The 23,853-nt window shown below is 49.8% G+C and overlaps 1 protein-coding gene across 5 annotated transcripts in view; it reads right to left on the reverse strand.

Moving 5' to 3' along the window:
• PPFIBP2 (PPFIA binding protein 2) overlaps nucleotides 1–23,853 on the reverse strand; it is a 159,370-nt gene that overhangs the window by 33,801 nt on the left and 101,716 nt on the right. For all 5 annotated transcript variants that reach the window (XM_070046151.1, XM_070046149.1, XM_060303558.2 and 2 more), the window contains exons 7-14: nucleotides 14,676–14,768; nucleotides 9,811–9,922; nucleotides 7,098–7,159; nucleotides 5,919–5,994; nucleotides 4,699–4,802; nucleotides 2,749–2,816; nucleotides 1,132–1,189; nucleotides 161–202 (exon numbers count right to left, since the gene is read on the reverse strand). In XM_070046151.1, the coding sequence (XP_069902252.1) occupies nucleotides 161–202; nucleotides 1,132–1,189; nucleotides 2,749–2,816; nucleotides 4,699–4,802; nucleotides 5,919–5,994; nucleotides 7,098–7,159; nucleotides 9,811–9,922; nucleotides 14,676–14,768 (615 nt within the window). The remainder of the gene's footprint in view (nucleotides 1–160; nucleotides 203–1,131; nucleotides 1,190–2,748; nucleotides 2,817–4,698; nucleotides 4,803–5,918; nucleotides 5,995–7,097; nucleotides 7,160–9,810; nucleotides 9,923–14,675; nucleotides 14,769–23,853) is intronic.

A 23,853-nucleotide genomic window follows, 5' to 3' on the forward strand; every position in this document is an offset into this window, starting at 1 on the left:
TAAAAAGAAAACAGGAGAGGAAGTTTCGTCGTTCCTGTCACCCTGATACCCCTCACGGTTAACATATCGTAAGGTTACCAGAGCTGTAACTTGCTAAGTGAAAAGCCTCTGGCAAACAGCACAAGCTCACATAGACGAAAGGGACATGCGGTTAATGTACCTTGGGTTCTACCACTGGGGACAGCTGGTTCCCACCGACGCACTATGGGATGGCAAGGAGGATTTCAGTTATGTGGAGAAAAGGAGAACTGCGTTAGTCACAACAGCAACTCAGGGCCACCTGCCTGCCTGAACCTGCCAGGCTCACCCCTTCCTCCCCGTCTTTATGTCAGATCATCACCATCCGTGGAGCAAACACAGGTCACTGTCCGACCTCGTGGACACATGTCCCCGGGCAGCTGCCAGCAATCTGACTGGGGGAGCGAGAGGCACGTGATCGTGGGAGCAAAGCCACTGCCAGCTCCATCCTTCCTGGTTTTCTACTGTATCACCAGGGAGTCTGGCGTACTGCTGGACATCGAGGGATCTATGCGGCAAGGTCACTGAAGGTTGTCTATAGGGCAGGACCCCTGCATCTTCAATGACCTTGCTGCTCAAGAGCCTGTGACCCACCCCCTTCAGCATGGGGGTTACCCACCTGGTCAGGGGCCACAAAGCCCTCCTCATGCCTTTCTAGACTCCTTAAAAAGCTTCCTCTCCAATCTACTTTATCCCATAACCCACCCCCGGGGTCTCCTTTATCCACATTATGTCCTCATTCAAAATCTGTGCAACACTCCCAAGTGCCCTGGAGAAACAGGGCCCGGATTCGAGATGTCCTCAGGCTCCATCTGACTCGTGGCTCTGACCTTACTCCCTCCTACTCCGCACCATTTCCCCTGCCCATGCCCACCTCAGCGTCTTCTCTCACCAGCTCTAGGTAGCGTGTCCTGACTTGCCCTGCCTCTAGGATGCCTTGGGCTGCACTGCACCTGAACATTTTCTCAGAATGTTCCTGTAATTCCTGCCTGCCCAGCAAACTTGATAAAAGCTTCCACGAGGTAGGGACAGCACCCAGCCTGTGAATCCCAGGACTGTGCTGGGCACAAAGAAATAACTCAGACATCTTTATGGATAGACTGACGGGCTGACCTTATCCACGGATTCACTTCTCAGGTCTTCGAGACTACAGGAGAGTTTTTTCTGAGCCCTGGAAAAACACAAAAGAAAGTCAATAAGGAAACAGTAACTGGAGGAGGAGGTACGTGGTATCATTCGCGCAGAGGACACTTCAGATGTTTAACTGGTAGTCTATCTTGGGCTTAGGGTCAAGGGCAGGAAAAAAACAAAACAAAACACCCTCTCATCATAACCATTACACGTAAGATGAGAACGGCCCACTTTGGGGATGGCCTGGTCTGACAATGTCTTGGTGAGGGCATGAGAGCATCACCGAAATCCAAATCAGAAGTCCTTGGCATTCCTCAAAAACCCTGAATACACTCAATTCAGTGGTATTGGTGGGAGCTGGCTGTTGTGTGGTCATAAAAGAAGGCCAACGTCTGTGGAGTCAAAAGCCAATACTGCCTCGTCTGTGAGTCTGACAGTAACCCAGCGAGGGAGGTGGTGCCGCCTTGGAGTGGAGACGAGCGCATCAGCCACAGCTCCAAAGCGTCACCTGCTAGGATCCTTCAACCCTCTGCTCTGTCTCTGTATGCCCTGAGCAGTCTGCTCAGAGGAATTTGCTTTCTCCGGGGCTATTGTGCAGAGAAGGGCACCAACTGGATAGAGAAGAGGTGACAGGGTTGCCTTGTGTCAATTCTCCTGGGCAGTGATATTTCTCAGTTCATATGAATAAAGCAGCATCTGTTAGTACATTCGTCTCTTGTGAGTCTGGTCAGTGTGGGTCACTCAGTGCCGACTTCTGAGTGAACTCATCAACCAAATTTCTTCTGCAAAACTAACGACTGGCCAGTGGCCCTCCTTGACGCTGCCGTTTTCCCCTGAGGCTAAAGGCTCAGGGAACAATGGCTTTCTGGAAATGGGGGTCAGAGTGCACGGGCTTCAGACCTCTGAAGACTCAGTGCCCTTCTGGGGAAGCTCCCACCACGCTTGCGGCTGTCTTCCCCAGATACCTAGGCTGAAAGGCAGCCTGCTCTCGGCAGCAAAGCTCCAGATCCCCGTAACCTGGAAATGTGTTCTAAAGAGCTGATGTAGGGAACTGGAGATAGGTTCATTTTCGAGAGAATCAGTCAGGGGGCAGCGAAGTGACCCCACAGGCCAGCCTGTGATAAGCTCATTGCTATGTGAAGCTTCCCCAAAGCAACCGGACCAACTTCCCTGCGAGGAGAAATGGTCCTCCCTGGAGAATGTGGATTGTCACAGGGCTAGATTCCCTGAGAGCAGGAAGGACGTTCCAGAGGGGCTGACGGGAATGACAGGCACACCTCACAAGATGCTCTGAAGAACCACTAGGGGGCACAGATGAGGTGCAGCCACCTCTTCTCTGAGGCCCCAACCCCTGGCCAAGTCTTTTCTCAGTGACAACGACCCGGACCTTCAGCCTGTGGGAAGGGAAGGCCCTCTGTGGCCAGGGCAGGTAGGCAAGGTTCATGACTGCTCCAGCATTTTGGCCCTGGTGACCACTGCTGGGGCCAAAAGGGAGGACAGGTGTGCTCAGGACATGGTGGCTGTGCTCACTGCCACGTCTGGAGCCCCGAGAGGGGCCTGAGAGCACAGTGGCTCCACGGAGGTGCTTGGGCCTCCTACCTGGTTTCCAGTGATTTCTGCGGTAGCGGGGGTGGTCCCGCCGTGGGAGAGCTACCTCTTGGAGATACCTGCACCGGAAACGGAAGAGTCACTGGACAGATACTGTTTGGAGACTACCCACCATCCTTTCCCGTTTTTTGGACAATTCCTCTTGGGGAGTTACATCTCCACCCCTGGTGGCTACATCAATTCCAATGCCTTGCTTTTTTAAGATGCCAAAAAGGAAGACATACTGGAAAAGACCAGGCGCGTTCAGGGTGGTATGGCTGTAGACAAGGAGGAAGGTATACTGAACAACCTTGGCCAACTTGCCTCTCCTTCCAGGGCCTAAGTTCACATTCTAGCAGTAGAGTCCTGACAAGTCAGTCCTGAGACCTGAATCCCTGGCTGCCCCTGCCTTTTCTGAGCTTGGTTCTCCAGCTTTTCCTTTCATTCAGTGAGCCACTGCACACCCTCTTAAAAACATTCCGTGTTGGCAAAGGTCAGCCGGAGTCGATTTCTGCTGGCAATGAGCAACTCTGTAATTCGTATAGTCAATCAACAAACACGAGCAACATCTACTGCCTACCAGGCCCTGTGCTGGGTGTGGGGCAAGCACTGCCCACATCAGGGAGTCAGGTAAGTTAATTAGGATGAAAGAGCAATGCAACATGTCCCTCTGATACCAATACCTATAATATAATATGGGGATAAAGGGGAGGGAGAGGATCCTTCTTGTTGGTGGGAAGGTTAGGAAGGCTTCAGAGGGGAGAACACTTGAGCTGAATCTTGAGAAATGAGAATGAGCTTAGCAAGGAGGCCAGAAAGGCAAGAGTATCAAGGGTGGAATGAACGTGAGCTAATCTGGTGGAAGATAAGGACACAATTTGATGTCTTTCCTGTCTGCAAGGGCTGCCTCTATTCTCTAGATCCCAGTATCTTTTTGGTCTACCATAGAAAGAACCCTGGCATCACAGTATGTAAGTTGTTAAACGCCTGGGCTTTTGTGTTCAAGTCCAAGTTCTGCCATCTACTTGCTGGGTGACCTAGAGCAGATTACTTACCTTCTCTGAGCCTCAGCTGCAACACAATAAAAGAATCCCAAAGGGGTCATGAGGAGTAAATGAGGTGAGTCACGTGCAGTGCTCATCACAGGGACCACCCAGAGGTACTGGGCATCAGTTACTGCTATCATTGCCAGCAATGTGGGATGCCTGCTCTGACTACATAACTGGGCCACCGGGTGACACTTTTGCTCCTCCCTTAATTAAAAGGGTTGAGTTGGACCGCTAAGATCCTTTTTATTGTGACTGTTCTGGAGTTTCAAGAACCTTTTGGATCCTGGGCTGAAACCCCTTCTTCATCTGAGATCTGTATCTATGAGTTAATTTGCCTACGTGTATCTAGACTAAGTCCAGAGAGGTTCATAGAACTGGATCAAATTTTAAACAAGAAAAAAGGAAATCTGTGTGCTGGTTATAGGGGCGGGACGTTGTCTGTGAAATAGGAATGTATCACTTCAAAAGTTCAGCTATCCCTCCAAATGAGCAATATGCATTCATTCATTCATTCAACAAATATCTGTTGAATCCTACTGGGTACCAGGCATCACTGCAGATCCTGGAGAGACAGTGGTAAATAAAACAAAGACCACCTTTGGTCTAGGCTATAGTCCAGAGAGGAAAGGCAAAAACAAGCAAGGAAACCAGTTAAAAAAGAAAATTCCTATCCTGGGAAGTCCAGTATCCACTATGCTGTCCCTCCCAACGGGAACACAGGCCCTGACTGCTCCCCAGCCTCAGTGCTCTTCCCAAGGCCTCGGGGGCTAACTCCATTGATTTAATTTTTTTCTACCTGTCAAGATTTACACCTGAGACATACCTGACTGGTACCTGATTAGATCCTCCCCCAGGCCCAGGGTAAGCTCCTGGGGCCTGCTGAAACCCCACATCATGACCGGAAACACAGTACCTCTGGTTTAAAAAGTTCTTCAGGGCCTTTATTTGCAGTGTTCCAGTTTCTGAAACCTCCCTCCAGTTCTTCCTCATTGATTGAGAGAGTTCTTTCTGAAGGCCCTGGAAGCATTAACGCAGAAGAGATAATTACTACCACGTGACTTGTTTAGAAACCTATAATTGTACCACAAAATCCTAACGTTGTTTCTCCTTCATTAAGAAGGACAAAGAGGGACTTCCCTGGTGGTGCAGTGGATAGGAATCCGCCTGCCAATGCAGGGGACACGGGTTCGAGCCCTGGTCCAGGAAGATCCCACGTGCCGCGGAGCAACTAAGCCTGTGCGCCGCAACTACTGAGCCTGCGCTCTAGAGCCCGCAAGCCACAACTACTGAAGCCTGTGTGCCTAAAGCCCGTGCTCCGCAACAAGAGAAGCCACCGCAATGAGAAGCCCATGCGCTGCGACTACTGAGCCTGTGCTCTAGAGCCTGCGAGCCACAACTACTGAAGCCTGTGTGCCTAGAGCCCGTGCTCTGCAACAAGAGAAGCCACCGCAATGAGAAGCCCGCGCACCGCAACGAAGAGTAGCCCCCGCTCGCCGCAACTAGAGAAAGCCCACGTGCAGCAACGAAGACCCAACGCAGCCAAAAATAAATAAATTTATATTAAAAAAAAGACAAAGAAAAACATAAAGGGACATTAAAAGTGTGATTCAGAAGATTCTTCAGGGCAACACAAACAGCTCTCACTGCGCTGTGACTTCCTATGGGAACCCAGGTACCCGGCAACTCAAAGAAGGTTCCCCAAGTGTCCTGGCGTCTGCTGGGGAAGCTTTTAGATTCTCCAGGAGGTGGGGAGGCTCTAATCCCCAACGAGGGTATTAAGCTGCCTTCGGATCCAGGTTTGACTGCCCTCACTGCCTCTAAGAGGTGTCCCGGGCAGATGCGTAGATCTTCCAAGGGTAGGGATCGCCAATGGCTCGAGTTGAAGGCTGTCTTTCCTTGGCGATCTGGGTAGCTCCTGGAAGCTCTGAACTGACTCTGCCATTTGCCACAACTTCTGGCAAGCAATGGCTGCCAGTGTCCCCCCACCCAGGGCAGTCTAACCAGCTCCATTCTCCAGCAGAGCATTTCTCCAAATGAAGATGAGGACTCTTCTGGCAGGTCTGCCCCTGGATTTAACACCGTAGAGATGGGACATGTGGGGGAGAAAACGGCAAAGCTCCCCCTTGCTCTTACCTTGAGTCGCCATCACGATCTCCTTCACCCTTCGGTACTGGTTTAACAGCCCAGTAAGCTCCTCTATCCGACGGTCCTGTCACAGGACAAGACAGATTTCTATGTAAACAACACCACTGGCACCTGGCGATTTCATCTGGGGGCCCTGGCTGTGTTCTGGGCACACTGAGAAGAAATGCTATGTGGAAGCCATAGAATATTCCAAAGGGAAACACAGTGTCCAGGCCCTGGGTTCTCAGTGGTCTACCTCCGGAGCAGCTGCAAGCACTCTTGCCTCTACCTGAAGGCTACGAGTCCAATCTCTAGTCATAAAACACTCCCTGTTCGATACAGCCTTCGAGGGGCTCAAACATTTCCCGAAGCAGGAAACTCATTGTCTTCCTACCCTCCTGACATAGCCATTGAAATCTGCCTCCTAGTCCGAGTATTGTCCTCTGCAGCTATGTGGGGAAAAAAAAAAAAAAAAAAAGACTAAAATAAAGCTGTCGTATTTCTCTCAAAACTCTCACTTGCTCCGTAGGAGGCTGAGATTCCTTACGCAATAGAGGAAATTCCCAGAGGAGATCATTTCTTTCAGCAAAGGCTGGGGACTTGGGGAGGCCACACAGATTTCAGAGCTAGATAAACTTGGGTATGACCCTGGCTCTGCTATCTACTGTTACCTGACCTTGGGCAAACCTACATTAGCACTTTGAGTATGTTTCCTCGTCTGTAATATGCAGGGCTGTGATCCTTAGAGCTGATGTTTTCGCCAGACAGGTGCTCTCTAGTTACGGAGGTGGCTATTTTATGATTATGCATCACCAGTTACGATGGGTCTATCACCAGATCATGAACGTGGGAGACTGGTGAACCGTTCTTGAGTTTTGCTAGTAGTCTGAGCAGCAGCTATGATATTGGCAGTAACCTCAGTGGTATTTTTTTTCCCTACACCTGCATGAACAGGAATGGCTTTATTCTGCCTTTGGGAGATGCCATTTAGGCAAAGCTCCCAGGCGTCAAAGCCAAAAACAGGTGGCTGAGCCATGTGTCTAGGAGGCAGAGGCCATTCTCCTGACACTTCCCTGAGTCGGTGGTCTGATGGGCACAGCCCTGTCCAAAATATCAGAGACTAATAGGACCAAACAGAACCAGGAATGTCAGCAGGGAAAGGGCAGGGCCGCTCCATGGCCATCTTACCTTATCTTCATTGGCAACAAGCAAAGTTTCCATCCCCATTTTCAGACGTTGGATTTCTTGGTCTGAAAGAATTTAGGTATAGGAAGATTTACTTACGTAAATGCAGACAACTATTCCCACCTGCTAAGATGCTAAGACTTTCCATATGAATAAGTTACACGTGGCTCCCTACTTCTTTAACGAGCCCATGATGGTGTCTGGCATAGAGTCAGTCTCATTACATATTTGCTGGACTATTAAACGAATGAACCTACTATTTTGTCTTCTCTTTAGAGACATTTGTGGGGAAAAAACAAAATGCCATTTATTCAAGGGTGACACAGAGGAACCCCCAAATCTTTCACAACTGACATCCCACAAGGAAACAGACATTTATCCTCTATGACTTGAGTAGGCATGTACCTGGGCGGCTGCTAACTAGTTTTAGAGAGAATCACACTGTCCCGTGGATTGTAGCAGAAGAGAATTTAAAATGAGAGAAAAAAGGAAGCCTATAGCTGAACAGAGACAGGGCAAGAATGATTATGTAAACAAGAGTCAGGTACTTGGCTCAATTTAGAAGGTCACAGTCGGAATCGACTAACAGTGTCTAGCTGGATCTATAAGTATGTTAAAACAAACGCTACTGTTAAGGAAAGCAATCTTCGTTCATCATAAGCCTACAGAATTTCTCTATGGGCCAAGGGATCTTTGTAAGTCTGTGGTGGACAACACACTGCCTTCTCTCACCTTGGCCCCAAGAGACTCTCTCGAATTCTTCCCAAACTAGTCTGGAGAGCCAGGTCAAAGGCTAAAGCCTAAAGGAGCTGGGGGTCTTTCTGCCCAACATGTGGAGGTCTAAGAATTAACACATAGCTAGTTTTTCCAAGCAAAGCCCTATAGCCGTCCCCAAATTGGGTACTACAGAGAATAGGGATGTCTACGTAAGAGAACTACAGCAGACAAGGGGACAAAAATAGGTATAGTCACCCCATCTCCTTTCGGGATGCTTGCTACAGCCGGCAAGAATAGGAAGAATGGATTTAGGACTTTGTGTAACTAGTTGTAGGGATTCAGCTTCAGAGGGAGGTGCAGAGTGCTTGCTGTTCACTATCTTAGGCTCTTGACAGCTAAAGATCAGCTTGGCAACCCAGTCTGTGGAGGGGAGGGCAGTAAACTCCAGACGAAGGCTGGCAAACCTCGATGCCTTGGGCAGGCCGCAGCCAGAGCAAGGCCCCGAGCATCAGCTCCAGGAGGCGCCCGGTGATGGAATGCGGTGGGGCCTGGAAGGCGAGGCCTGTGGGGAAGCACAGAGTGCAGGGGAAGCCTGCCTGGCCCACAAGTCAGGGCCTGGGGAACTCTTTATGCAAGTTTAGCATCACAGACAGTCTAGAGTATCTCAGGGGTCTCCGGTCTCCACATTAAGCCATGGCAAGTAGGTGACATACTCAGTGGCTTGAGAAGACAAGAGAAAGGCTGGCGGAGGGATGAGCACATGGGTCACTAATTTCCTCCTCCCGCCTAAGCCATTGTTTCAGGGCTGCACAGCTTCCCCACCCCCACCAGGGATCCAAGCTAAGCGGTGCTGGTGCCGAGGCCCAGCTGCAACTGTAGTGGGGCTAGTTCACAGGGCTCCCCAGCGCTGCTCTGCAGCCTGGGGGCCAGAGGAGAAGCTGGAGGGTGTGTGATCATTTTGCGTATAAGGCAAATAGCTGTAAATATCAAATACGCATTAAGAATACTTGAGGATTTAGCCTCTATTTTTAATCAGCAAGATTTGAACTCCTCAGGGACCATTCACCATCCTTTCACTTATTCAATAAATATTTCTTAGGAGCCATGGGCTGAATGCCATGTGAAGCTCTGTGGATATGGTCTCAAATGAGAGAGACACAGTCACTGCCCCAGAAGGAGGATGACAGTCTATATAAGACCTCACAAAATACAACACTGATCAATTACAATAAGTACTATGAAAGAAAAAGAGTGCTGAGCTTGAGAAAAACGGGGGCACCTAGCTGAGGTAGGGTGGCCAGGAAAGGTCTTCCTGAGGGGTAACATTTAAGTTGAGATCCAAAGGATGGGAAATAACGCATCTGTTTCTGTAACCTCAGGCTCTTATGTGAGTACCAGGCAGGGCTCCATTCAACGACTGAGTGAATTGCTAAAGCCTCTTCTTTGGTAATAACACAAAGACAAGTCCTTTCAATTAAGGGAAAGAGTAAAAGCCCCAGGGGGAGCTGCACAGAGAGCTTCAACGGTCAGAGTGCATCTGAGAAAAGCCTTCAGAGCTGAGTCCTCCGAACAGGGGAGGGGTTCATGGTAATGATTCCACTGAGTCCTCCAAACAGGGGAGGGGTCCATGGTAATGATTCCACTGAGTCCTCCGGACAGGGGAGGGGTTCATGGTAATGATTCCACTGAGTCCTCCGGACAGGGGAGGGGTTCATGGTAATGATTCCACTGAGTCCTCCGAACAGGGGAGGGGTTCACGGTAATGATTCCACTGAGTCCTCCAAACAGGGGAGGGGTTCATGGTAATGATTCCACAACAGAGCTGGGCTTTATAGGCCCATGCGTGCACACACGAACACACACACACACACACACGTACGTGCACATTTCATGCCTCCTCACACAGCAGTACACACACCCAGAGACACACATGCCCACTTATAAGACAGGGCCCAGGGCCAAAGGGCAAACTGCATTCGGTCACAGTCAGCCCAGTTACCTTTCTCTGCATGGTCATTGTGCAGAGCTGCAGTCCGGGAGAGCTGACTGTGCAGACGCTCAATTTCTGCATCCTTCAGGGCTACCTGCTCTTGCAGCTGGGCTACCTCAGCCTGGAAGAGAAAAAGCCATCCTACCAGCTCAGAGGGACTACCAGACCATGACAAAGTACCTCAAGTCAGAGCCCAGGGCCAGTGGGTCCGAGGACACATTAGGAAGTTAGGAGCAAAGCTGCCAGAGGTGAGCAGTGAGAGGTGTTCACCGCCCTCCCCACAAGGTGGAGCTCTGCAGAATGAACGCGCTCTTCCTGGCCACTGAGGACATGCCCGTGGCCCTGGCCATCCACCTGCTCTTTCTCCTGCATCCTCCTGCCTGACCAGGCTCTTTCCCTCCCATGCCTTCTGCAGCCAAAATAAGTCAGAGGCCTGAGGAGCTGGGAACGTGCTCAATGGGAGGGCTGCCCTTGGTCCAAAGATGGATATTCTCTTTCTGGACATGGTCTTCCTTCTCCCAAGATATTCTGCAGTAGCATGTCCGTAAACCACTGTAACAAGTACGTTCATCTTTCGTTTTTCCACCCCATACAGGAAATACAGTGGAAATCAAATCGCTACTAGTAGACAATGAGTGAGCCAAGAGTTCCCTCCCTCAAACTCTCCCACCCTGAATGCACAGCCACAGCCTCTGCCCAACCTCAGACATCTATGCTCCTTTACCCAAATGAAATTACATACAAGCATTGCATACAGCATTCAGGTGTGCTGAGTGGACGTACTTTTGTAAATCAACACAGGCGCACACACGCATTCGCGTGGGCAGCAGCACTGGGTGGTTCCCAAGTCTCTACCAGCAGATTAAGCTGCACACGTAACAGCAAGCCAGGTGGTCCCTGTGCTCCCATACTGATTAGAAGGTCAGAACTGGGTAGGTCCCGTCCTGAGAGGCATGCTGGCTTTGGAGTTAAACTTGGATTCTCTCATTTCCTAGTTGGGTAAGTGGTTTAACATTTCTGAGTCTTGGTTCATCTATAAAACCAGGAAAACAGCATTTAGCACACGGGGCTGCAGTAAGGAGTAAATGTGGTAAGGGTTATGAACAACTTAGTCTCATGCTCAGTAGATAGTAAGTCCTCAATAAATGCCACTTCTGTTGCTGCTCTCATCCTACTCCTTCACTTATGGATAACTAGCTAGTGCTCTGAGCATCACACCAGACTAAGAGGGGCTTCCCTGGTGGTGCAGTGGTTAAGAGTCCGCCTGCCAATGTAGAGGACACGGGTTCGATCTCTGGTCCAGGAGGATCCCACATGCTGCGGAGCAACTAAGACCATGTGCCACAACTACTGAGCCTGCACTCTGAAGCCCGCGAGCCATAACTACTGAAGCCCGTGCACCACAACTGCTGAGCCCATGCGCCACAACTACTGAGCCCGTGTGCCACAACTACTGAAGCCCGTCTGCCTACAGCCTGTGCTCCGCAACAAGCCAAGCCACCACAGTGAGAAGCCTGCACACCGCAATGAAGAGGGGCCCCCATTGCTGCAACTAGAGAAAGCCCACGTGCAGCAACGAAGACCCAACTCAGCCAAAAATAAATAAATAAATAAATAAAATAAAATCTATAAAAAAGAAAATAAACAAAACAGACTAAGAAAGGGGGTGAGAACCAACTCCCAGCCAGTCAACGGCACACACAGCAGAAGCTTCTACTCTGGGCACCCGCCCCCCATGTGGTAGCCCAGTCGGGCCCCACCTTTATTCTGCAAGGTTACGGTATGGGCTCGTCCTATCCCGAGGCCATTTTTGAACAAGTCAAGTAATCAAATGAGCACTGGTCCTGTTGGTGGCCCTTCCACCCAACAGGCCTGTGTTCAGCTTCAGGACACACGGGCTGAGAGCCTACTCTCCATGCTCACTGCGTTCTTACATCAACCCTCACGCAACCCTCACGCAATCCTCTCAGGAAACCATGGGATGAAGCAGTACCCCTGCACGTCACCGGGGAGAAAACAGGAGTAGGGAAGGATTCGACTCCCAAGTCACAGAGCTATTCAGCGACCAGGCCAGGACGTGAACCCTGCCTGCTCGAAAGCCAGGGCTCCACCCAGCCTAGGCTGCCTGCAGCTGAGTTAATAGCACAGATGAGGGCTCCTCGTGTGGGGAGAGGGCTCCCTGAGTCCACCTCAAGGGGTTCTGGACAAACCTTCCCTAACATCCCCAAAATGGGCCCATGTAAAAACAAAGAGGTGGCAAAGGGGTGGGTTTCCTTACCCAAAGTCCCTACAGAGCACTGTCCCTTTGCTTGGTTTCCACCTACAGAGGACAGAGAGCTGGGTCCAGCTGTACCAAATGGCTTGCAGAGACTCGCGGCCATGGGCAGCTTTGCACAGCTAACCCAGGGCCTTGGAGCCCGTGGGCTTACGATTGATGGCAACAGTGGCTTCTGAAAATACTAGCCTTGGGACTCAATCCAAATGCCTCTCATTTCTACAAGGGCCAGAATATTCTTGGAAGATATTCTCTTAACTTTTCTTGCACCTTCCACACCCATTTCTCCCCTTCCTTGTAGACAGGGTGAGAGCTGTTAGGAATCCGGATGCCTGATTCTTGTCTGCGGGCCCCACAGTGGACACCAGTGATGAGATGCTATCAAGGCAGAGCCCAGGCTCTTCTTCTCTGAGGCCTGCCTCTGGGTGAAGTCATTTATTTACAACTCTACAGACCAAGTGGCTGGGCCCAATCTCCCATGTGCCCATTTTCACAGAATAGGCCAGAAATGACAGGTCCTCTCTTACGCTGAGAAAGGTATCTGTCCCTAAGCTGGGAAGTCTACAACAGCCCAGAGGCCGTGCACCTGACCATGGGGAAAAGTATGCTACTGCCATGGCCACTGAGGCTGGAGCTGTGTGGTGAGAGGTCTGGGACAAAGCCAGGCAGAGATGGGGGCTCTGCCTCCCTGCAGATCCTGGGCGTTATTAAACCCAGGGACCCTGCCCTACCGCCGCTGCACTGAAAGACGAAGCACGCTGACGGACTGAGAAGCTTTACACAGAAAATGGAAGAACTTTCAAAAACAAGGCAGGTTTCAACTGCAGGGAATTAGGATGACAGAGGGAAAAGAGCATGAGTTTTGGAATGACACAGATCCAGATCAGAACCTCCCCTTGGCCACTCTGAGCCTCAGTTTCCCCACCAGGAAAACGAGGACAATAAATCAATAGACCTCGCTGGGCTATTTTATGGACCAAATGAGAAAACGTGTACAAAGGGCTGGACACATTCTGGCACACAGGAGGGTCTCCAGACGTGGTGGTTATTAAATAATCCACAGTATCTCAAAGGTCTACATGCCAAGGCAAAGCGCTTAGGTGATTCAAACGAGTTGTTTGGTTTTATAATAGAAGGTGGAGTGTACAACTTCGAAGGTTTCACCAAGACAGGACTCGCTTGAGGGGATCGTGGGGATGGGAGGTTCTGAGCTTTTAGAGAAACGGTGCTCCTAGAACTGGGGGTTGTGAAGCACAGTGCACACAAGGGGACACGTAGATAAGAACAGAGCAGTAGATGATCAAGCAGATTGTCTAGCGCTGGAGCTGACTAGCTGTAAGATCTTGGGAAAGTTGCCTAACTACTCTGTGCCTCAGTTTCCTCATCTGTAAAACAGTTAAGAAAATTACATTTATGCAATAGAATATTATACAGACATCAACATCATGTTCGGAGTTTTCTTTTAATAGCATGGTATAAAACTGTGTATAAATTATCAACATCAAAATTAAGAGAGAGAGAGAGAGACCCCAAAAAGAGAAATTCCTGGAAGGAAATATTAATAGTGGTAGCTCCTGGGCAGTTTACGAATGATTTTTATTCTTTTAAATTTTTGTGGTTTAAAATTATCTATAACGGTTATTATTGTTTTTAGAATCATTTGAAGGTATAGAAAAAATAAAACTGAAAGTACAAACTAGATGTTAAGAAAACTCTAAGAAGTAAAGATGAAGATGCCTACAGGACCATGTGGTAACACTTGTGGGTGGCGCTGCAGAGCTCTCAGTGGAAAGGCAGGCGTGCACCCACCCACCAGAGGGAGCCTGGCCAGCTCCTCAGGCGGAGAAACTGCTTCAGGGTTTTAGAGCTTCCCGCCCCCAACCCCAGAGCGTTACTCCTTTGCCTGCATGGAAGTCTAACTGTATATGTGAAATTTCCTAATGCTTAAGTGACAGCTAATTCGACGTTTTAAAATACAACGTTCTGGCCAAAACGATAAATGTGTGGGCTGAATCCATTCCAACTATTAGAGGAAATGAAGGAGGAAACTATTAGCGAAAACAAAGGAGGGAGGGATAAAATTTATTTCATGAAAGAATGTATCGTGGGTGTCCTTTAGATAGCAAGCTCCCCAGTTCAATAGAAACATGATCTGGTTACAAAAATATGACAAGTATATATTCTGAGGAATTGCTAAAAATAAAAGCATACCTCTTTCTAGAAACTGATTATTAGAGGGGCTGCTAAATTTAAAATGATGCAGCTAAGACAATGTTGGCATTCATCTGTCCTAGGACTCATCACTCACTCATAGAGGCCCTGCTTGGCCCAGTGTCAGCCTGGGCCGGGGCGGGGGGGGGGGGTGCCATGGGACACAGAGAGAGGGAGACTTGGCGACCTCAGCAGCTCATAATCTCATGGGCTTTCCCCAGGAAAAGAGCCCTCCTGGATTAAATCTGTCTGCTCGCACAATCTGGGCACTGTTGCGTGTACACACAGTGGGATCCATTCCCATTCCTCAGCCTTAGGCTACGGCACACCCCAGACCCTCCCCACTGGGCCTCAAAGCTTCTCCATAAGCATCAGAACCGCCTTTTACCTTGGTGGCCTTCAGTTTCCATTCATACTGGTTCCGTTCATTTTCCAGCTCTTCCACCTTGATTTTGAGGTGCCGGAGCTCCTGCAGTAACTCCTAGGGGGGTGACGAAGAAAGACAGAGTTCTGATGGTTAAAGAACAGGATGCTCCTGGGATCTACAACCCTGGGTAACACATGCACAGTGGATACCAAGGCAGGAGCGACCGCGTCAGGCTCCACGCCGTGGCTGGCTCCAATCTTTAAACACGGTCCTCGTTTCAGGAAAAGCTATGTGCCCGTTACAAAACAAAGGCCAGGGAGTTCCAGACAAAAGGAAGAGAAAACTTGCTTCTTCTTCGCAGAACTTGTTCTCCCCGCTCCTTTCTGACATCTGTGTTCCCCGCAGGGTGTGCCCAAATCATGCACGTATGTGTAGGGGGAAGGACAGGTAGGAGTTGGGAGCAAGAGAAACTGAGATGCAGAAATGAGGCAGCTTGTTACAGGCAAAGTAGCAGGAAGCAGGCTAACAGGGAGCATCTGTCTGTGCTGGGGGTCGAGGAACCCAGGGGAGGAGGGCGGTGTTCCCGCAAGGCTTCACAGAGGAAGTGACAGCCAGGAGGATAGACACAAAACGCTAAAAGGACAAATGCTAAGTGTGAAATGCAGAAGCCGGTCTGGGTGTTCCAGTTCAGAGGAGGGGTTGGCTTGAAGAAAGGACGGAGGGAGGCGGCGTCCAGGGAGAGGGCAGACAGCCTGCTGGGCTGGAGCACAGGATGGGCAGCATTCAGTGGGAAACGGTGGGGCCTTACTGTAAAGGCTTTGGGATGAGAATATGAGGCGATCTGATGCCATTCTTTAGAAAGTAGGGAGCCTCTGAAGGTTGCTGAGTGGGGAAGTGACATTTAAACAACTTGCCGGTGGTGGAGCTGGAAATCAGGGCTGTATCTTCTGACCCCAGGGCCCCTGCTTTCTAAAGTACCCCTTTTAGTAAAGACACCGCTGAGCACCCTTATCCCAAACCTAGGTTCCTTTAATGGACAAAGGGTCCTGCTGACTGGTTTCTATCAGAAAAATTAGCATAAAAGCGATTACTTCCCATAGACTTTCTGAACTCCAGATTCACATAACAAACTTCCCACAACATCTCCACGTGGATGGCACAGAGGCATCTTACGACTGTCATGACCCAAGTGTAACCCTTAATTCCCCCTCACAGACATCCCTGTCTCACTAAATGGCATCTCCATCCTGTGCCAGAAACCTGGGCTCCATCCTTGGCACCTCCTTCTGTCTTCCCCCCCTACATACATAACTCACCCCCCAAGCCTTCTAAATTCCACCTTCAAGGAAATCACCTGAATCTCTCTTTTATCTCAACTCTAGCATCACTAGCAGTTACTGCTGAGAGCCTGGACAGCCTCTCCACTGGTTGGTCTTCTGTCATCTTGCCCTTCTTGAAGCCATCGACCCCCATGGCATCCAGGGGAACAATACAATTACAGCACAGATCTGATCCTGGCCCTTCCCTGCTCCTCAAAAGCCCATGAACTTTAACCCACGACCAGTACGGCCTGGCCTAACCCAGCACCCTGCCTGCCTCTTGTACTACTGTCTCTCCCCAGTTATGCTCCAGCCACGCTGGATACTTTTTAGTTCCTCTTTCTGACTTGGGCCCTCACACATGCCTCTCCCTCCCTCTGTCTGGAACTTTCTGCCAGGTTAACCCCTGTCCATCCTTCAGGCCGCCATGAGCAAAGCTATTCCAACCTCTATACTTCATCAGGTCCCTCTGCTATACTCTCTTGTGGCATCTGTATAATCTTATATCATTTGCAATTAAACAGTTACTGGTGTGATGGCTGATGGCTAGTTCTCCTACACTGTGAACTCCGTGAGCTCTGCTAACCTCTGGCACATAGTTAGGTATGCGTTATTTCTTGATGAACGAACACTTGCAATTCAAGCCATCATTTAACGGGCCTTTGCATCCTGAGACAACCCACCAGAAAGTTACATTGCTTACACTTGCATTGTGCAGGGATATTCACTAAGATTTTCTTATAAAGGAGGTGAACATTTGTTGATGCCCTTTTAGAAACGTATCTTCCAAGCTAAGGTTACTGCCCCTGTGATCTGCAACATTAGACTTTAAGGCCTGTTGTGACTTGTGGCAGATCCAGGATCATTTTCTGAGAACATTTCTGGCCCTGCCTGAGGGGACGCCAGGCCTGCTGATGGCAGAACTGAAAGTGTGCAGGTTCCTGCTGAGGAGCTGCCACTGTGGGGACCCAGAGCATGATGCCCTCCAGGCTCTCTGACCTCTCCGGCACATCCCCTTCCTTCTAAGCTCTTTGTTGCCCATCGTGGGCTATAAACACTGGTGCACAGTGTAACTTCTTTTACAAGTCTTTCTGGGGTAACCCACTCACCAGGGGGCATGCCCAGCACCCCTCTCAGAGCTTCCCTTTCCAAATCTACACCTATATCTTGACTCTCGATTTTTCCCCACCGAGGCCCCCTCCCCTCACGCCCAAGTCTGGGTGGTGATTTCCCACATGTCCCATAGTTGAGTATGGACCATGGCAACTTCCTACAGACATGGCTACTACGCCCTTGACTTTCCCTTGGGCTTCCAAGTCCTCTTCGATAGCGGGCCTTGGAAGCACAGGCTCATCTCTGTGCAGCTGCCACCACAAAGGACCTGGTGACACCAGCGCAAGGGGCCAAGTCCAGAATCCCAGGCAGATACACCCCATAGGGCCTCAAATGTGATCACACGGGAGAGCTTTTCCCGGAAATTCAGATGATGAGAGTTGTCACAGCCTGTGGACACTTGTGTTCTATTTTCTCACTGGGGATAAACCTCTTTAAAAATAAACTTGAGAGGATTATTTTATGATGCTATTTTTTCTTAAATTAAAAAAAAAAAAAATCATGGGAGCTGAAACGTCATTTAATCTCCCAGCCCAGGAGGGAGAACCAGTGTCTGAGTCGTACCTGGGAAGGGGACCCGAAGCTTGCTTTTACACCGACGCCCCGTTACTCAGGGCACCTGACACACCTCATTCCCAGCCCTGAGAGAGACGAGTACTGCCACCGGTCAGAGGGTTGGCCTCACCGGCTCAGACCCTGTTCAGCGAGGGTCACGGAGCTCAGCTCACATCCCGAGGGGAGCAAGTCCCAAGCTCTGCCCAGAGGTGACCACGGATCCATGTTAAGCCAGCACACGCTGTTCCAGGTAGGAGAAGCCCCAGCCCCTCCGCCAGCGAGATGCCACACACACGCATGCTCTGATATACTTAAGTGTGGTTCCTACAGGTGACCCCTCCCAACGGGCACACTCCTGGCCGCAGGGCTGGGGCCGGGCCGCACCGTCGTCGGCTGCCACCTCCTCAGGGTGGTCCCTACTGAGTGAGAGGCGCTCTTGAATCTGCCTGTGGATGTCCAGCTGCAGCCTACACATCTGCTGCTGCAGCTCACCGATCACATTCAGAACCGACTGTAGGAAGGAAGAGAGAGGAGAAGAAAAGCACGCAGGGTCAGTCAGCGCTCAGACACGGAACTCCTTAGGAGAGCAGAACAGAAGGATGGAAGTGTACGGCAGGGGGCACACAGCGGTCGCTGTCCGTGACCATATGCTCTCTTCACAGGAACCAAAAGACGTGGCATTTTCCCTGACCTGCCCCATCCGTGGGCCCGTCTGCAGTATGGCCTTCGTACCATACTGGGGGCCGTCCTTGCATGACAGCGTCTGAGGCGCAGAGTCTAGCAAGAGCGGAGATGGGATCACATACGGATGCATCCCTTCTACACTCGCCGACGCCCTCCCCAAACGTGCCAACACCTGTGCACAGGGGACATACGGCGCACAACACGCGCACGCACGCTACTACGTCCCCAGCCCTAAACGCTCCCTCACACCCGACACCAGACCTGACTCCTCTGTAGCCTCAAGAACATTTTGACCTTTTATTGCAACTTTGGAAAATAACTGCAACCCTTGGAATTCATACCTACTCGGTTCTGAATCCCTTGCACTAGCAGCTCTGCTGGGCTTTCCTTTATTTACTCCACAGACATCTAGCGTCACTCCACAGAGACCCAAGGCCACAGTGAGCAATGGCGCTCGCAGGTGAGTGAGGAGAAACACACAAATAGCAATCACAACAGGCTGTACGTGCTACACCAATAGGACCATGGGGCTTCCCGGGAGCGGTGAGTGACTAATTCCGCCTGGGTCGAGACAGAGAGATGGGACGAGTCTAAGTGACGTGAAGTAGGCACGTTCTAGATCCCTTGCCTGTGTGGGGAAGTAAAGGGGACAAGGAGTCATGGGCCTGGCTGGCAGGGTGGAGGATGGTGCCACTCATGGCAACGAGAAACCCAAGAGCCTGGGGAAGACTGTGGGCAGCTGACGGGGCCGGGGCATGGAGTTAAGGAGACAGTTGGCAACAGATCCCGACAGAGCCTAGGGTGGGTGGCAGCCATTTAAAGTGTTTAGCCCGTCTCTGCCCACCTTTACTGACATTCTGAGCACTGGCACCTGGTACTGGGAGGTTTGCCGCCTGGCACCATGAGAACTGTCCAGGCATGCTAGAAAGAGGTTTTCCATCCCCCACAGAAACAGTGTTTCCTAAAAGAAGAATGTAGAAGGAAATGTAGAAGGAAAACTGAGGGTCCGGATGGCAGCTTGGGTCTGAGAGAGCACTGCTAGGGCCCCTACGCCAGCCTGCTCTCCCTCCAGCGATGCCACTTGAACTGGGAGAGCTGCAGATGCAGGCATCGCCGTCATAAGCGGGCTCCTGGCCTCCCAGCCACTCTCTCCTGGAGCTAGCGCACCTGAGTTAGCCCAGAGACAGCCCCACGTTGTCTTTCCCCAGAGTCAGTCGTCAGAGGGTTGGCTTCACCCGCTCATCTGACTTTGGTAAACACCTCACACGGTGCCCTGGCACACGGAGGCCTTCGATAAATGTGAGTTCACTTTCCCCACTGCTTCTCCTTTTGCCACCAAGCGTTTGAGCCATAAGAAATGAAGGAGAGAAACCGGGAGAGCAACAGAAAACACCTCAAGGTCATGCAACACAGTTAAGGCCCATATGACATTGATCGCTGACAACAAAAGCCCAGTGGCTCTGCACCCTCCAGCATGCTTCCCTTACTGGCCACTCTCCCAGAACCTTTAGTCTCTCCTGGTCACTGGCCCTGCCGGTCTTCACACCTGCTCTTCTCTCTCTTATGTAAGTTTCAAGAACGTCACGGCCCTCACTCTTCTCCTGTTCCCTTCATTGTTGTCTCTCTCAAGTGAGGGGTCTAGACCCGCTGGCCCTGATTTTCATCACCTCATCCCCACCCCCACTCTCCAGGCAGATGAGCTCGAGCTCTATCTCCAGCACAAAAGGGGTCAGCACCCTCCTCGCGGTCAGATCCACACACGCATCCTCTGTCCTCAAGCTGCGTGGCTCCCTCGTCTTACTCCTTACCTTCGGCAGCTCTGCACTACTCAGGTTCTCCTGGCCTCTCTTTTACTCTTTTCCTGCCAACTTATGGATTGCTCCAGTCTGTGTAGGTCTTCATGAATCCCAATGTCAACCGATCCACTTAGTTTCCTTTGGCTTCCTGTCATCACAACTTGAAGGCCTTCTATATCAGCAGCTAAATTATGGACTAAAAATGCACACCAGGCAGGAGGACCAAAGGCAGATGACATGACCCTCTGCAAAAAAAATCTTCCTAGAGGTAGTCTTAAGATATTATTCATTATCACTTGGGTACCGATATGCCTGTTTTAGCATTCATCCTATATTCCTCTATCTTATCCACAAGACTATCCCAAGCAATGTTTTCGCAGTGCCTCACTGAAGTGAGGATTTACCCAGCCTACCACTACAAGATGCACTCCTGGCCAAACCAATGAGGCCAATTAGACGTAACTTACTCTTAATGGACACAGATCCCTACTTTGTCTTCTCACAAACCATCATAGGGTTGACCTCAAACTCAGTAGACTGAATTTTATAGAACCCTTCTAACTTTCTTTGCCATTTTGAAAAAAGAGGAGGAGGAGGAGGAGAAGAAAATGGTTACTTCCAGTTTTTTAGCAACTCACTTGATTTCTCTGATTCCTTAAAATTCACTTATAAACAAGCAGCCTGGGGACTGCTGTCCTAAGTTCTGTGCACCTGTCAGAGGTATCAGTGGAACCAAGCCCATTCTTTCTTTGATCTTCTTGAGAACATAACTTTAAAGGAAAATCTTCCCATTGTCCTCAGAACTGTCCCTTTCAGTGGGGTTTGATCTTCCTGATGCTGTTCGTGCAGGTGCACTTTTCTCCGTCCTTCCTACCTTTTGTACAAGCCCCTTTGAAAACTGGTTCCTCTCAAGGTACCTCTACCTTTTCCTTTTTATTGGTATATTATTTGTGAGGTTGCACAGTCAGAAATAAGTATATTTTTATGTAGTTCGATATCCTTGAGTCATCACTTCTATTTCTGAACTTTCAAAGGTATGATTTCCAAGGTCCACAGTGCATGTCTGGCTATGCCGCGTTCTCCCCTCCCTCCCTGTCATGAACTCTCAAAATAACAATGGCCACTCTCTCAAGAGACCCATCACTTTCACTTCATAAACTAGTTTCTAGCTTTGCTTCAGCATTAGAGCCAGAGTGGCAGATTGCCTGGTTTCTTTATCTACATTCAGGGCAGAAACTATAAATGGGGGGGGGGGGGGTGGAAGGCAAAAACAAAAAACAACCCTTCAATACCTAGGTGTTGGGTAGGAGTTTATTTATTTATTTATGTATTTATTTTGGCTGCGTTGGGTCTTCGTTTCTGTGCGAGGGCTTTCTCTAGTTGCGGCAAGCGGGGGCCATTCTTCATTGCGGTGCGCGGGCCTCTCGCTACCGCGGCCTCTCTTGTTGCGAAGCACAGGCTCCGGACGCGCAGGCTCAGTGGCCATGGCTCACGGGTCTAGTTGCTCCACAGCATGTGGGATCCCCCCGGACCGGGGCACGAACCCGTGTCCCCTGAATCGGCAGGTGGACTCCCAACCACTGTGCCACCAGGGAAGCCCCCCTCTCCTCTCTTAATAGGTCTTTTCTCTCCCATAGGGCCGAGCCTTTTGTAGTGGTGTTTTCAATCTTGGGTCCCACATCATAAAGTCCAAGTGACATTTATGAGGTTCTAATCCCCGTTCTGTAATCTCAACTCACTTTATTACTCTTGCTTTGCCAACCGTCAAAGTTTTTGTTTCGGGGCTTCCCTGGTGGCGCAGTGGTTGAGAGTCCGCCTGCCGATGCAGGGAACGCGGGTTCGTGCCCCGGTCCGGGAAAATCCCACGTGCCGCGGAGCAGCTGGGCCCGTGAGCCATGGCCGCTGAGCCTGCGCATCCGGAGCCTGTGCTCCAAAACGGGAGAGGCCACAACAGTGAGAGGCCCGAGTACCACAAAAAAAAAAAAAAAAAAAAAAGTTTTTGTTTGTTTGATGGTTCTTTTCGATGTGAAACTAACTACTGGGCACTTCCCATAATCATAGTCTTTCCCACCCCATCCTACCTGTTAAACTTGTTCACAACTTTACTTAGTTGTTTCTCTCCCGCTTCCTTCATGCTCAGTTTGATACTGTCCTGGCACTCTGACACATAGCAGGTGGGAATACCACCTCCACATCTGTCAAAATGTCAAGTGTGTTGTACCCTTTGACCCTTCCATTCCACTTCAATATCCTCACACATTTACAAATTTATTCACAATAGCCTTATTTGTAAGGGCAAACACTTGGAAACAACTTAAATGTCCACCCAAGAGAGAACTGGTTAAATAAATGAGGGCATAGTCAGAGCGTAACATAATATGTAAACATAAACATGAATGAGAAAGGTTTTTTTTTTAACGTACTTGATATGAAACAAGCTCTATGACTGCTCAATTAAAAAAAAAGAAAGGTCTAGAATAATGTGTATCTGTGCAAATATGAGGGAAAGAATTCATCCATATAAATTTGCTTGTCCATGCATAAGATAACTCCGAAGGATACAAAACAAACTGACAACATTGGTGTCTGACTGCTGGCTGGGGAAGGAGAGGTTTTGATGCATATACCTTTTTGAACTCTTAATTTCTGAATTGTTGGAGTACATTTCCTGTACAAACAAAAATGAGTAAACAAAATAAAAACAAGAATAATAAAACTCTCCTAAGTCAGGCCAGCTGTTCTCTGAGCAAACACAATCTTCCCAGCCTTTGCTCTGTACTCCAGGTTCATCATTCCCATTGCAACAGTTCAGAAATCAGAATCCCTCCCCTTCCAAGGTCCCACCCATAGGAAGAAAGGAAGCAGGACACCTGTGCTGTAAGACATTCCATTTTCTACCAGGAAATCCTAGAGCTCGTTTCCAGTTCTCTTCAGGCTTATGTATGTCCCTGATCAATTGGGCTGACTTCATTTCCAAGCACATGCTGGATCCCTGTTCCCCTCTAGAAAGGCTGCTCCGCTACTACACGCAGAACACTTTGGATCTCAGAGGGATCCAGCTGCAGGCCTCCCTGCACCCCCAGTGCTTAGGGAAGCCACATGCCCTTCTCCAAGGAAGATCTCTCCAACGGACATGCCTTTGATAGGTGGGCCACCCCGAGGTTTTCCTTTGCCTCTGGATCTCTTTCCTTCATGTACCACCCTCCTAACTGTGGTATTTATTTTCCATGTTGGTTACTTTTCCTGCAGTCCTGCTTTTCAGGAGTGAACCCAATTGGTCCAATCTTGGGTCTCCTGAAATGACCCAGGACCACTGCGAAAGGCTCAGGAGAAAAGGTACAGTAAACAGGAAATCCAGTATTCACCCACGTCTCATAAGGGTCGCCACGGACTCCTGAGCGAGGCTATCAGGATTGTCTCCATTTAACAAGAAACCTACACCTCAAAGGCCTTGGGTTTATAGACAAACATTTGTAATCACTTCCACAGCTGACTACAGGGCGGCAGGATACCTGCTTAGGATAAAGCCTGAGCCACACAGAGAAAGTTTATTTCAGATCTGGCTACCTCAGAAAAGTCCTGCCTCTTTTAAACCACAAGCAATCAGGCTTTAGGCTAAGCACATTCACTGGAAAAACAGCAGCAGTGTAGGACGGGAAGCAACATTCCCTTTATTCATACAACTACAACCTTGATGACCCCAGCTAGCCAGACGTCTGCCTCAAAATAAAC

This window comes from Globicephala melas, chromosome 8, assembly GCF_963455315.2.
Source record: "Globicephala melas chromosome 8, mGloMel1.2, whole genome shotgun sequence".
In the NCBI taxonomy this organism is placed as follows: Eukaryota; Metazoa; Chordata; class Mammalia; order Artiodactyla; family Delphinidae; genus Globicephala; species Globicephala melas.